Here is a 13,242-nt window from a genome sequence, read left to right as displayed (position 1 = left end):
CCGGTCGTTGTTTGAAAAGATCTGATCATACAAACTACCTTTGAATGTTACGAGCAAATAATAGAACCCATCTGGTAGGGATGACTTAACAGGTCCCTGTAGAATGAATACCCCATGGCATATGAGAATATGATGCTCACCATCCTCTCTGCTATTCTCAGTATCCCATCTCTTCCTCTTTCTCTCTCTCCCCACCGTTTCTCCTTCTCTCTCTCTCTCTCTCTCTCTCTCTCTCTCTCTCTCTCTCTCTCTCTCTCTCTCTCCTCTATCTTGGCTCAAACAGAGTAGATATTTAAACTTTGAAAGTTTCCGTTCTTGTCTGTGGCCTTGTACCACCCTGATCAATCCTGGCCTACTCTTAGAGTTTTAAGTTTGAACCTTTCCGACCCAACCCCAGCATCTCCAGGCGGGTGCGTGGCCATGTCTACCGGAAAGACTCTTGGCAAGTGGGAAGTGAAGAACTGCAGAAGTTTCCAAGCACTTTCAATATGCAAGAAAACGAGGGGACCCCAGGAGCCAGAGGAAGCAGCCCCCAAGCCCGATGACCCCTGTCCTGAAGGCTGGCACACTTTCCCCTCCAGCCTTTCTTGTTATAAGGTAAAGTAGCCATCTTGTTGGGCCCTTCCATGGGGCCATCACTTTGCCCTCCTTATTCATGCCGTTGTACAAATGCTGTTCCTCCCTGTAAGCACACGGTGCCTCAGACAAATGTTTGGGAGCATGGTGTCCTCAGCAAAGCATCATGGATCTCTGGTATCAGACAGCTCAATTCTACCCATGCCTTGCCCTCAAAAGTGAGACTAAAGCCAGAGTGACCATTCTCCCATGGCTCTTTTCCTCTGCAAAGCTGAGTGACCTGCAGCATGCTGATATCGTATGTAGGATTCTCCTAAGCCCCTAATTCTTCTTGGATTAAAATTCCTTTTTGTAAAAAGAGAGCCAATTCTTATTGTGTTTTAAAAAAAACAATTTGGGGTCTGTATCATTCATGCAGTTTTATAACCAAACCTCTCAATACCACTCTTAAACTCCAAGGTGATTACATGTACAGATGTATGGCTCACTTAGGGTTTGACGGGTGGGCTGTGAATTCTTCCAGATTTTGGTCAGCTGGCTGGGTTGTGATCTGGTGTCTGTTACTCCTGAGCTCAGACTAAAGGGTGGCAGCTGTCAGATTGTTTTGCTCATATTAAATTAATGGAGCCCAAGAAGGAGAGCTCAACCAAGTTGGTACAGTTCAGGCCTCTAGCCTCAGAATACTACATGGCCCCATGTGAAGGTGGGGAGACCCGTGTTGCTCCCACCAGGAGTCATGGCTAGAGTGTATATGAACACACGACAGAGAACTGAAGAGTTAGGACCAGTAGTCAGACAACAGTGGTTTCATCTTTCTCAGGCTACTCCCCGACTCCCTTTTCTTTTTTGAAATAGCAAGGCTCTTTTGGGTGTAGAATTAATCATCACAAATCAAAGAAACAGTCAAAAGTGCCAGGTTTTGATTCGGCACCGTCTGCTGATGTTCACACACCCCTATAGACAGCTCTTTGATTGTTCCTACTCAGAAGATGAGCTCTGTTCTTCCTGCGGGGATCGTGTTTGATGCTCAGAATTACACTGTTGACACATTTCTTTGCAGAAGACTACTTCCAGAATGTTCCTGTGTACTCTTTCAGTCTTGACCCTTGGTGCACTTTCTCTTCAAGATTCTAGGCATGCAGATACCTGTTGGAGCAGTTCTCCAGCCTGGTCAGAGAAGGTTACTCACCCGGTGATGTGGGACTTACCTTGTTTGCTGTATGCACATTTAGCTGTGCTTCCATTTCTCCTGAAGGAATTCGTGTCAGAGACCCACACATTTGGCGGCAATTGATAAATCTATGAGTATTTTATGGTTATTTGGGAAAAACAGTATTCTGGTTTGTTTTTTTTTTTAAGGTGTTCCATATAGAAAGAATCGTAAGAAAGAGGAACTGGGAAGAAGCTGAAAGATTCTGCCAGGCCCTTGGAGCCCACCTCCCCAGCTTTAGTCATAGGAGTGAAATGAAGGACCTTGTTAATTTGTTAAGGGACCAATTCAGGTAATATTCCTAGAATAAGTGTTTTTGACCTAAGCCTGATGCCATCTTGGTGTTCAAGTTGTTGTGATTTAGCATCTAAAAAGCCATCCCATGCTTCATAATCAAGCAGCATCAAGCACCTTACTGCAAAAAAACATGGAGATTCAAATCCAGCCAAGGCGTAGTCCTCACCCTTTGCAAAGCACACACCAACAGCTGGGTTAAGAAAAGTGTAACAAAAGTACAGGACAAAGACAAGGAGAGCCTGGAATGAAGCCAGAGGGGAGGGAGTGTCTCTGGTGTAACCGGGGCAAATGCCGAGAAGGAGGCTGATCCTTAGAAGGTGTTTTGAAACTTAAGGAAAGGGAGCCAGAGGAACACAAACAGAAACTGAGTTATGAGAACAAAGTGGACAGCTGAAGGACAAAGAGCATCAGAAAGTGAGACTGGGTATCAAAATGGAATAGCTTGCTAATCAGGGAAGAAGTTTGGTCCTAAGGGGGGAATATCAAAAGAAGTTAGTCTCCAACTAAGTTCAGTTGCGAAAAGGCTGGTTGTTCTAACCCACCTATGCCCCTGTAAGCACACACAATGTACAATTGCACAGACAGGGCCAGGGTGTGGAGCAGCGGCGATGGCGTGCTCTCCTGTCATCTGTGAGGCTTGACCGTCTATCCCCGGAAATGCAAATCTAAATGAGTAAGAATGCACGGAGCGGGTCTTGGGGCAACTAGTTAGAAAACTGCTACAACAGCCCCTGTGGGAGCCACATGGCGTAAGGACAGTAAGAAAGGAGACTATCAAAGTGGCTGCAGCCATTGTGGTGGTAACCTCAGCGTGGAAGGCTTTCCTGACCTGATTTCTCTGATGCCTCCCTGGACACCATAGAGAAATGTAGGTCAGCCGATGCTTTCCAGATGGTCACAGGGATTATGGGCTTCAACGCCACCAGATTACTTTTTCTTCCCTTTTCTCAACAGTAAAAGGTGTTTGTTTGTCTAATCGAGTTGTACTAGGATAATGACTTTAAAAAAAAAAAAACACATGAACATGTTCTAGTGAATATTTTCTCTCTGATTATAAATCCAGCAACAGCCGTCCCTGCCTGAACTAAAAGTTTACTAGAAAAATCTAACTAGCCTTGTTCTTTTGCACATAATTAACTATAAAGAATGTGTGAAGAGTGGTATCTAAAGCAGATTAAGGTAGGAGATGCTTGCAATGCGTTTCGTTCCCAGTTAACTCTATTTTTGAAGATCTAAACAGTGTATATTGATTGCATCCTTTGGGGGGGGAAATGTCGAAAACAAACACTAGCTCAGATATGAATCTGAAAAATAAAGAACACACCAAAATAAGTAATTTATTAATAAAAGAACTCAAGGCAAGAATATACCATAACCCCAAGTCTTGATAGTTAATGTATGTCATTATAAGAACAGAACAAAACTATCCTAAATGTTAGAAAAGAAAAACACAATAAAGGAATGTGTTAGGAGCTGCGGAAATGGCTCAGCAGGTGAAAGCATTTGCCACACATGCCTGATGGTCTGAGTTTGACCCCAGAAACCACTTATAAATGCCAGATGTAGGGCCACACATTCACAGCTCTCCTGTGGTGAGATGGGAGGTGGAAACGAGAGAAATAGCTGGGAGCTCGTGGACCACGAATATGCGGTGTGTCAGCAACAGGAGAAACCCTGCCTCAAGAGGGTCAAAGAGAGAACTGAGTCTTGAAAGTTGTCCACTAATGTACACAAGCACATGCGCACATACACACACACACACACACACACACACACACACAGAGGGGGGGGGAACACCATGGCACATATGTGCCCCCCCCACACTTTTTTATTTTAAGAGGGATACTTTAATAAACAAAAATTTTAACATTCTCAATAAAAAGTGGAATGCAGAAGCATAAAATAATTGTGAAAATAAGGTGTAATAACTTGTTCGTTTTATCTGGAAACCATATGTTAGAAACATTTAACAAGCAGTAGAGCTTCAGAGTGCCTGTCCATAAATCAGACATATGGGGGAAGGAAGCCATACAGTGTCCATGTAGAGAATTATTAAGAAATGAAATAACAAAAGATTAATCTAGCAGAAAGTAAGCTGGCAAAGGCCCAACTTGTACATTATCAGCTTTGATTAAGTACAAGTCTACAAATCTGTTCAGTAATGGAATCCGATTCCATTTCACTGGAAAATACATAAAACAAATCTGGCCACCAGTGTTTGTCCAGCCTCGAGGTTATGGTTTGCTATCTTGGGTGGAAGGAAACACGGAATGTTTTAAGACATTGCACTTCAGTAGAGCCCTTGTCTTTAAAAGTTAAGGGGGTGCTGATGTTTTGTGTACAGAGTGTCAGGGGCTCACCAACACAGGTGGCCCTCAGTTACTATGTCCCTGGCTTATTATATTTTGATACATTTTGCTTGCCTGTGCTCTGTGTGTGGTTGTACTGTGTTAACTCAAATGGCAAAGGAATTTACAGCCACAACCTGGATAGTGTGTGCTCAGATTTTAACGGGCACTGAGACTGCGTCTAGGAAAAACCTTATCCATTTCCCGCTTAACATATAAATGTATAGTGCGTTTGATGTTTAATTGATATATAAATGTATATTACATTAGAAACATAACACTTACATATCTGTCATAGTTAATGATAGAGCATTTTAAAGTGCATTCTCATAAAAGGCAGAAACAAAATAGCTCACTGTTGTTGAACTATTTTGTTATTTAATATATATTAAGATAGAAAATGTCATTATGTGTAAACATGGTGTCTAAAGTGGAGAAAGAGGAAGATTATTAAAAATGTAAAAATATGCTCTTCGCATTGGAAACTGTCTGAAAAGTACATAGAAATAATCAATGGGTATTACATCTAGCAAGCAAGATTTTGAGTGTTAAAATATTCCATTAGAAATTTTTTTACCATATTTTATGGGTTTACTTTATCATAGCCACTAAATATTTTTTATAAATGTGGTCACGGTAACATACTTCTGTAGTCACTCCTAGCATCCAGGGTGTGGTAGCAAGAGGATCAGGAATTTAAGGTTGTCCTTGGCCACATAGGGAGCTTAAGGATTGAACCCCAATTTTCATGAACACTGGGCAAGCATTCTCCTACTGAACTATGCCCCAGCTCTTATTTTTCCTGAGTTATGTGTGACAAAAGTCTCACACCACCTCGTTATTATCTGAAACCCATTTCTGAGATCATGCTGATTGACAAACTTCTAAATTCTGTTGATGAACCTGTTTATGACATTGAGCAGAAAATCAAAGTCTTCGATATCACATAAGATGAGAGAGGTTCTTGTGGTAGCTGCCTCTGGAATATAACCTCTGAAATACACTGCCAATCTTGCCTGAAGTTTGGATTTTGAACAAGGCAATCTAATAAGATCACAAGATTTAAACACATGAGCTCTTGTACTCGTACACACACACACACACACACACACACATACACAATCTAGGTACAGCATTATTAGAAAATATTTACAAAACAAACTCTTGATTCTAGTCAAGAAGTTACTATCGCCAGTTGGAACAGGAAGCCATGGATAAATACTGAGTGATATATCTGCAGATATTTGAGAGGATCAGTTAATAGAAAAACGCCATGGTTTTATGTGGTAGAAACAGCTATTCAGAACACCTATGGGCAGAGTGGATCATACAGGGAGGAAAAGCTGTGTCAAAAGAGGCTACTTTTATTGATTTGTTTCCTTTCTATCACTATTGAACACCCTCCTTAGAAATTCATGTGAGCTCAAATGTAAAACTTAGAAAGTACATAAAAGAGTAATGAAAAAAAAAAAAACCATTCCAAATATTGCTTATAGGTAACATTTTATGGAAATCCTCTCCATTGACTTCCATTCCTATACACATTTTCATAAAAATGTCTGAAAACTACACAAATTAAACTTTTTTTCTTCTGTCTACAAAAGTAATGAATATCGAAGTTGGAAAAGATCAAAGTGTAGCACAAAAAAACAAACCAACGAACAAAAAGAAACACCAGCCTAATACCGTGCCCTGTTGGAACCGTATTTTGTTTGTACACTCAGGCCAGCAGGCGGGCAAAGGCTGTATCAAGCAGGCTGTGTTAAGTAGTTAAAAAGAGCTCCATTATAAAACAATTGCCTGGGACTTGTTTAGAAAGAGCACATCCTTTAAAACCAAGATGGCCACAATAGTTTAAAGAAAAGGAAGGAAGCGGGGTCTCTTACACTAGAAGACAATTATGAAGTTCATTCCTTGCACGCATTAACTTTTGTCACTGGAATTGACCTTCTCAACAAGAAGCCTGCTGCCCACCCCAAGTCAGTATCACTTGCCACTGAGTTATGCTGAGTGCTGCTTTATTTCTCACAGCCTAGCTTCTAAATCGCTATTTGAATTTCCATTAAAAAAAAAAAAAGATTCATGATCTACCACCTCATTGAGGCTCTTAGACCATTGCAACTCTAAACATTATCCCAATGGGAAGCCATTGTGGAGGCAAAGGAACCCTGGGATTAGAGAAGAAAGCCTGGTTTGCAGCCATTGCTGTGGTGTATGTTCCGCTTCTGTGCAGAGGAACAAGTGGTTTAGCTATAAATCTAGGCTTTGCAGACTAAAAGCCCTCATCAAACAGTATTTATCAGGGGCTGTGGCTCAGATGCCGTTTTTCCTTAGCAGTCAAATGCTGCAGGAAATCGGACTGAGAGTCTGAATTTTAATGCACTTATACCTTACTAACCTTTTATGCAGCATCTCCAAATAGACTTGAAACTATCTGCTTGGTTCGTGGAGTAGAAACAGTTCAGAAAGAAAATGGGAATGGTGCGTCTTAATCTGATTATCCAGTTATGATCTCTCTCTGTGTGTGTCTCTCTCTCTGTCTCTCTCTCTGTCTCTCTCTCTGTCTCTCTCTCTCTGTCTATCTCTCTGTCTCTCTGTCTCTCTGTCTCTCTGTCTCTCTCTCTCTCTCTCTCTCTCTCTCTCTCTCTCTCTCTCTCTCTTGAAACCCGCATTAGCAGTATACAGTGAATAATGTAGTTTCCAGCTTATTTTTTTCCCTTTATCTGGCAACAGCTAAGGAAGGTAAAACTCTGAACAAACTATAACTTTCTCGTCTCACCCTCTATCTACTCCATGACCCCCTACACACTCCTCATGAGTGCCTACTGTTCTCTGCATTCATGAGACTCCAGGGAATCCCTTCAAATGAAGCTGACACCTAAAATCAGGATTGAAATGGGGTTCATTCTCTGAAAGTAGTGACGATTAGAGAGACATTTTAGACAACTGAGCAAATTCTTTCTATAAGAAACTGCCCTCTAATCTTCAACAAAGGACTCAGAAATAAACTTTAAAGTGGAGAAGTTTGTCATTTGGAGGATGGAGATCCTCTAGCTAAGAGACTGGTTAGAGACCCTGGCAGCCATGGAAGGGTGGACAGAGACCACTGCAAAACCTGGGGTACTGGGTAGCTGTTTGAATCTAGACAATAAGTAACCTTTGTCTGTCTTCCCAAGTGAATGATAAACTGTTCCTAAATAAGCTAGGCACTCTAAAGGACATGTCAGGGACTCCTCAAGGCTGAAGTGTACCATAAGCAAAGACTTGGAAGGAACCATTTTATCGGCATGTAAGTTTGAGGAAGAAAACGTAGCCTGCTACCTTAGCCACCCGGCTGACAGGTGACCTATGTGGGGTAACTGTCTAGACACTGTGGTTTAGGGACGTGTGATTCAGCAGGAGGGCTATGACAGAACTGAAAGACAGCTGAATTTAAACTGGACTTAATTGTCTCCAATAGGTTGTATCTGGTCTTGGAACTGGTATTTTCTACAATTATAACAGCATAGCAATGTTGTTATATAATTCTCATAGTCTCTGAGTTAAACATATAGCAATGTTGTTATATAATTCTCATAGTCTCTGAGTTAAACATATAGCAATGTTGTATAGTTCTCATAGTCTCTGAGTTAAGCATATAGCAATGTTGTATAATTCTCATAGTCTCTGAGTTAAACATATAGCAATGTTGTATAATTCTCATAGTCTCTGAGTTAAACATATAGCAATGTTGTATAATTCTCATAGTCTCTGAGTTAAACATATAGCAATGTTGTATAATTCTCATAGTCTCTGAGTTAAGCAAACTGAAAAGATGAGAAAACACTGACTGACGGGGTTTTGTTGTCGATTTTTTCTGTTTGCTTTGTTTTTTTGTTTGTTTGTTTGGTTGGTTTGTTTTACCTTGTCTTGCTTTGCCATGTAGCTCAGGCTGAGCTGGAACAGGCCACCTAACCCAAGTTGGCTCCATACAAGCTATCCTTCCGCATCTAAGCGCTAAGGCTATAGATGTGTGTGACCATGGTCAGCTGCAGTTCTTTTATTAAAAAGTTAGTATAAAGTTAGGTTGGTACTTTTGGTCACTAAAAAAAAAAAATTTTCATAAAAATATTCAGGCTTATACTTCTCAGTAACTTTATAGCTGAGTATTCTATTTATTATATAGCTACAAAGCTAAACAGTACCGATTATCTTTGCATTGGGTCCTAACTCTTCTGGAATATATGTTCATATTATATTCATGTATATATTTTGTATGCATAATATATTAATATTTATGTCTATATTTTATGCACAGTATATTTATATTATATTTATGTGTATATTTTGTATGCATAGTATGTTTATATTGTATTTATGTATATGTTTTATATGCATGTATATGTGTTCTGTGTTTATGCCACAGTACCATGTCCCAACTCAAAGTTGAAGGAATATAATTTGACTACTTATTTAAGCCTGAGGAGTCTAGACTTAATGTTTTTGGTTGAAATTGGAGACAAAGGAAGGTTTTGCAATTGGGTCACTTGTCATATATGTATCCCCGAGAGAGGGAAAGGCATCACTTACATGTGTGTTCCTGTATACACACACACACACACACACACACATATGCAAAAATTTATGTTTATATATATTCATCTGTGAGGCATCTAGCTGCATTTCACTGGAGCATGGTAAGTTCTTGGCTCTCTTGCTCCGAAGAAACCCTAGCCATCTTTTGAAGAGTTTTTCCTCCAACCTCAGGAAGTGTTGGCACTCTGCAGTCCCTTGTGACCTCTTCATAGGCTGTAGTTTGATAATGTTTAGACTTTATATACTTCATTTGGTAAGTCCCGTGGGCTCATATGAACATGTTTCCTTGGCTGAGCTATCTTCTGTTTGGCAGGAGGCATGTGAGCTAACACTTCTCTGTGGCATCACTAAGGCCAGCTCACTGCTGTTACATAGAAGTAAAAAGCCAGTGGGACTAAATATAATCATGGATGGGTTTCCTACTTAGATTTTTAAAAATGACTAATTGCTCACTTTAAAATTACTGGACAGTAGGAATTAAAGTATTTTAAATTTTTTAAAATAACATTTTAACCAATTAGCTTATTTTGCATTATAAAGACATTTGATAGCACTATAAAGACTCTGAGTGTGGTGTGTGTGTGTGTGTGTGTGTGTGTGTGTGTGTGTGTGTGTGTGATAGAACCTAGGATCTTGAACATCATAGGCAAGTGCTCCACCTTTGAGCTACATCTTTAACCCCTACATACTGTTTTTAAAATGCTGTTGTTGGAGCTGGGGAGGTAAGACACTTTGTCAAGTACCCACACAAAGCCAGGAATCCAAGTACCAGCACCACATAAAACATAGTCTCTCATGCCTCTAATCCCAACACTTATGAGGTGGAGACAAGAAGATGAGAAATTCATTGTTACCCTGGACTACATATAGGGAGCTCGGGGCCATCTTCAGCCTGAGAAGGTAACCCCACCCCCACCCCCACCCCATCTCAAAAACAAGACAAGCAGCTGAAGCAGTGACTCATGATTTAGAGCACTTGTCCTCTTAACAAAGACCTGACTTCTAATTCCAACACACACATCATGGTTCACAGCATCCGTAATTCCAAGTTTAGAAAAGAAGACAGAGAGCAGGTAGCCGTTATTTCCCACCCACTTTATCTGAAAATATTGCCTAATATGAAAAACATTACAGTAAGGACTTATAATAATCATAGTTTCTGTTTTAAACTTCAAAGCAGAATAGATTTTGCCTTCCTACACAGAAAACAATTCAAAAAACTAGCTTTAAACATGTGGTAGCTTATGGGGAGGGATTTGTAAGGGTGGGACTGGCGGGAGAGGAAGAAGGGGCATTGCAATCAAGTAAATAGATGATAAATTAAAGAAGTAAAAAATAAACATGTGGTACCTTTTCTATGACTACTCTGGGCTTAAGTGCTTGATTTTTGTTTCTTTGTGTAGCCTAAGGTTGTATTTTCTGTTGGTTTCAAACTCCTGAATACACATACATGTCTCCTACACTTTAAACACGTGAATGCTAAATACATTTTCCAGGCATTGTTCTAAATTTCTAATGCTGCCTCCTTTTTTATTTTTTTAACATAGTGGCCAGCGTTGGTTGTGGATAGGCCTGAATAAGAGAAGCCCTGACTTACAAGGGTCCTGGCAGTGGAGTGATCGGAAGCCAGTAAGTTACACGTTTGACGTTGGGGGGAAACATGGGAAGAATGTTTCTTTCAAAAGCCAGTAAATTCGCTGTTGAATAAAACACCTGCATCTAACACTTGTATGGAACTTCCGTAATGACTACTACGGTTAGCCAAAGAGGTCTCCACCGCAGGGCGAGTCTGGAGATGTAATCCCACCAGAGCACGCCATTCTGTCTGAGGAAGCTGCGGGATATTGGTACTAGCATGCTGGGACATGATGCTGGAGCAGACTGAGGAGGGAGAGAGGTTTGTCCAAAGATACAGAATTTTACTTAGACAATCAATATGTTCAAGAGATCTATCATTGTGCCGTATGGGACCGTAGTTAACCACCACACACTGTTCTCACCACACCCACCGTGGGAGCTGTCAGAGGAAACGTGTATGCTACGTAACACGATTCGGTGGCTCCAAGTGTGTGCTCTTTAAAACACCATAAGGACGCAAGCAGTTTTACCTCCGTTAAAAAGACAAAAACATAAAAAAACAAAAACCAAAAATCCATCTGCAAACCATAACATCCTTGAGTATTGTTTACAGGCTTACCTTTAGTCATTTATTTTTACTTTATTTATTGTGGGTGTTCGGGGGTGTTCAGGGGTGTGTGGGTGTGCGGGGGTGTGTCGGTGGGGCAGTGGAGTCCAGTGGACAACTTTCAGGAGTCAGTTTTTTCCTTCCACCATGTTGATTTTGGGACTTGAACTCTGCTCATCAGCCTTGGCTGCAAGCACCTTCACCCAATGAGCCATCTCATTCCGCTTATTGTTACGTTTTTAAAATGTGTATATTTAGCTTCTCTATATAGAGTTTAAAAAAATTGGAGATTTACTGACATCATGGCAATCTTTGGAGAGTACAAATTATTTTCCAAAGCTTTCATTTGTACTGCTTTGTGTTTATTTAATAATAAAAAATATCTATTTTTATCATCTAAAAATATTAATTATATAATGAAGAAAGTATTTGTATTAAACATAATAACCAAACCTAAAAATAGTCTTGAATAATACTAAAGTGTTTACCTTCTCTAAAGAGAGGTTTTACATGATAGTTTGTGTGTGTGTGTGTGTGTGTGTGTGTGTGTATGTATGGGGTGTGTGTATGTGTGTGTGTGTATGCTGGTATGTGTGTATGGTGTGTGTGTGTGTGATGTGGTGTGTGTGTGCTGTGTCTGTATGTGGTATGTGTGTATGTGTGCTGTGTGTGTGATGTGTGTGTGTGTGGTATGTGTGGTGTGTGTGTACGTGGTGTGTGTGTGCTGTGTGTTCTGTGTGTGTATGTGGTGGGTGTGGTGTGTGTGTATGTGGTGGGTGTGGTGTGTGTGTATGTGGTGTGTGTGCTGTGTGTTCTGTGTGTGTATGTGGTGGGTGTGGTGTGTGTGTGTATATGTGTGTGGTGTGGTGTGTGTGTGTGTGTGTGTGTGTGTGTGTATGATTAACTTATTGGACTTTTACATGTTGTCAACCTGGTATTATAAAATACTGGGCTGGAGAGATGGCTCAGTGGTTAACAGTACTGACTGCTCTTCCAGAGGTCCTGAGTTCAATTCCCAGCAACCACATGGTGGCTCATAGCCATCTGTAATGGGATCTGATGCCCTCATCTGGTGTGTCTGAAGACAGTGACAGTGTACTCATATAAATATAATAAATCATTTTTTTTTAAAGTCCCTGGGTATCAAAGTTCTCACAGGAAGAAAACAGGGACAAAATTCAGTGTCCCAGGGATAAGAATTTCCTAGCTGTTCTTATAGACTTTTTTTTTTCTTTTTGTTTTTTTTATTAATTGACCTATTTATTTACCTTACAACTTGATCACAGCTTCCTCTCCCTCCTCTCCTCTAGTCTTTCTCCCTCCAACCCCACCCCCCCACATCCACCCCTCCTTCCTTTCTTCCCTCTCATGGGAGGCCTCCTGAATATCAACCAGCCTTGGGATATTGAATTGCAGTAAGACTAGGCAGTTTTCTCCTATTGAGGCTAGAAAAGACAGCCCAGTTGGGGGAAAGAGATCTAAAGGCAGACAATAGAGTCGGGGACAGCACCTGCTCCCACTGATTGGAGTCCCACTGTACAGGACACTTCTAAGGACCCATTTCCCAGAGACTGTTATTTATGTCGGTTCATTCTGTGTTCATACTAAATGACAGTGACCACACTTTTGTGTTCAAATTGAAGGATCGCTGGAATTAGTTGATCAAATACACCAAATCTCAAAATGCTTAAGAAGGCTCTTTGAGCTGTAGATTCTGTCTCTGGGGGTGATTTAATGCCAGCCAACCACACTTCTGAGACTGTGGCTTGGTGGGAAACTAAGGACACCTCTTTAATCCCAGAGCCCTCTCATGACTTGGTATCCAGCTCGTTCACAAAGTGAAGTGTGAAAGTGTTTTCTTTCTGCGCCCAGTGAGCATGCTTGGACTATTAAAGCGGCCTAAGCTGTATGGAAATTGCAAATACTGTTTCGGTCTGGGTTCTCACGGCCGACTTATCTTCTCAGCTGTCTGCTGTGATCATGGAGCCAGAGTTTCAGCAGGATTATGATATCAGAGATTGTGCTGCCATCAAGGTTAGTACCGACTGGAA

General features: G+C 40.8%; 1 protein-coding gene across 2 annotated transcripts in view; it reads left to right on the top strand.

Annotated features, from left to right (window-relative positions):
- The window catches only part of LY75 (lymphocyte antigen 75), a gene marked incomplete at both ends in the record, with an annotated part of 86,869 nt that overhangs the window by 35,640 nt on the left and 37,987 nt on the right, over positions 1–13,242 (top strand). For both annotated transcript variants that reach the window (XM_080927002.1, XM_080927001.1), the window contains 4 exons: positions 398–597; positions 1,936–2,078; positions 10,554–10,635; positions 13,157–13,225. In XM_080927002.1, the coding sequence (XP_080783128.1) occupies positions 398–597; positions 1,936–2,078; positions 10,554–10,635; positions 13,157–13,225 (494 nt within the window). The remainder of the gene's footprint in view (positions 1–397; positions 598–1,935; positions 2,079–10,553; positions 10,636–13,156; positions 13,226–13,242) is intronic.

The sequence above is a fragment of the Micromys minutus genome, assembly GCF_963924665.1.
Source record: "Micromys minutus genome assembly, chromosome: 13".
NCBI classification, from domain to species: Eukaryota; Metazoa; Chordata; class Mammalia; order Rodentia; family Muridae; genus Micromys; species Micromys minutus.
This window is presented reverse-complemented; position numbering and strand designations above follow the sequence as displayed.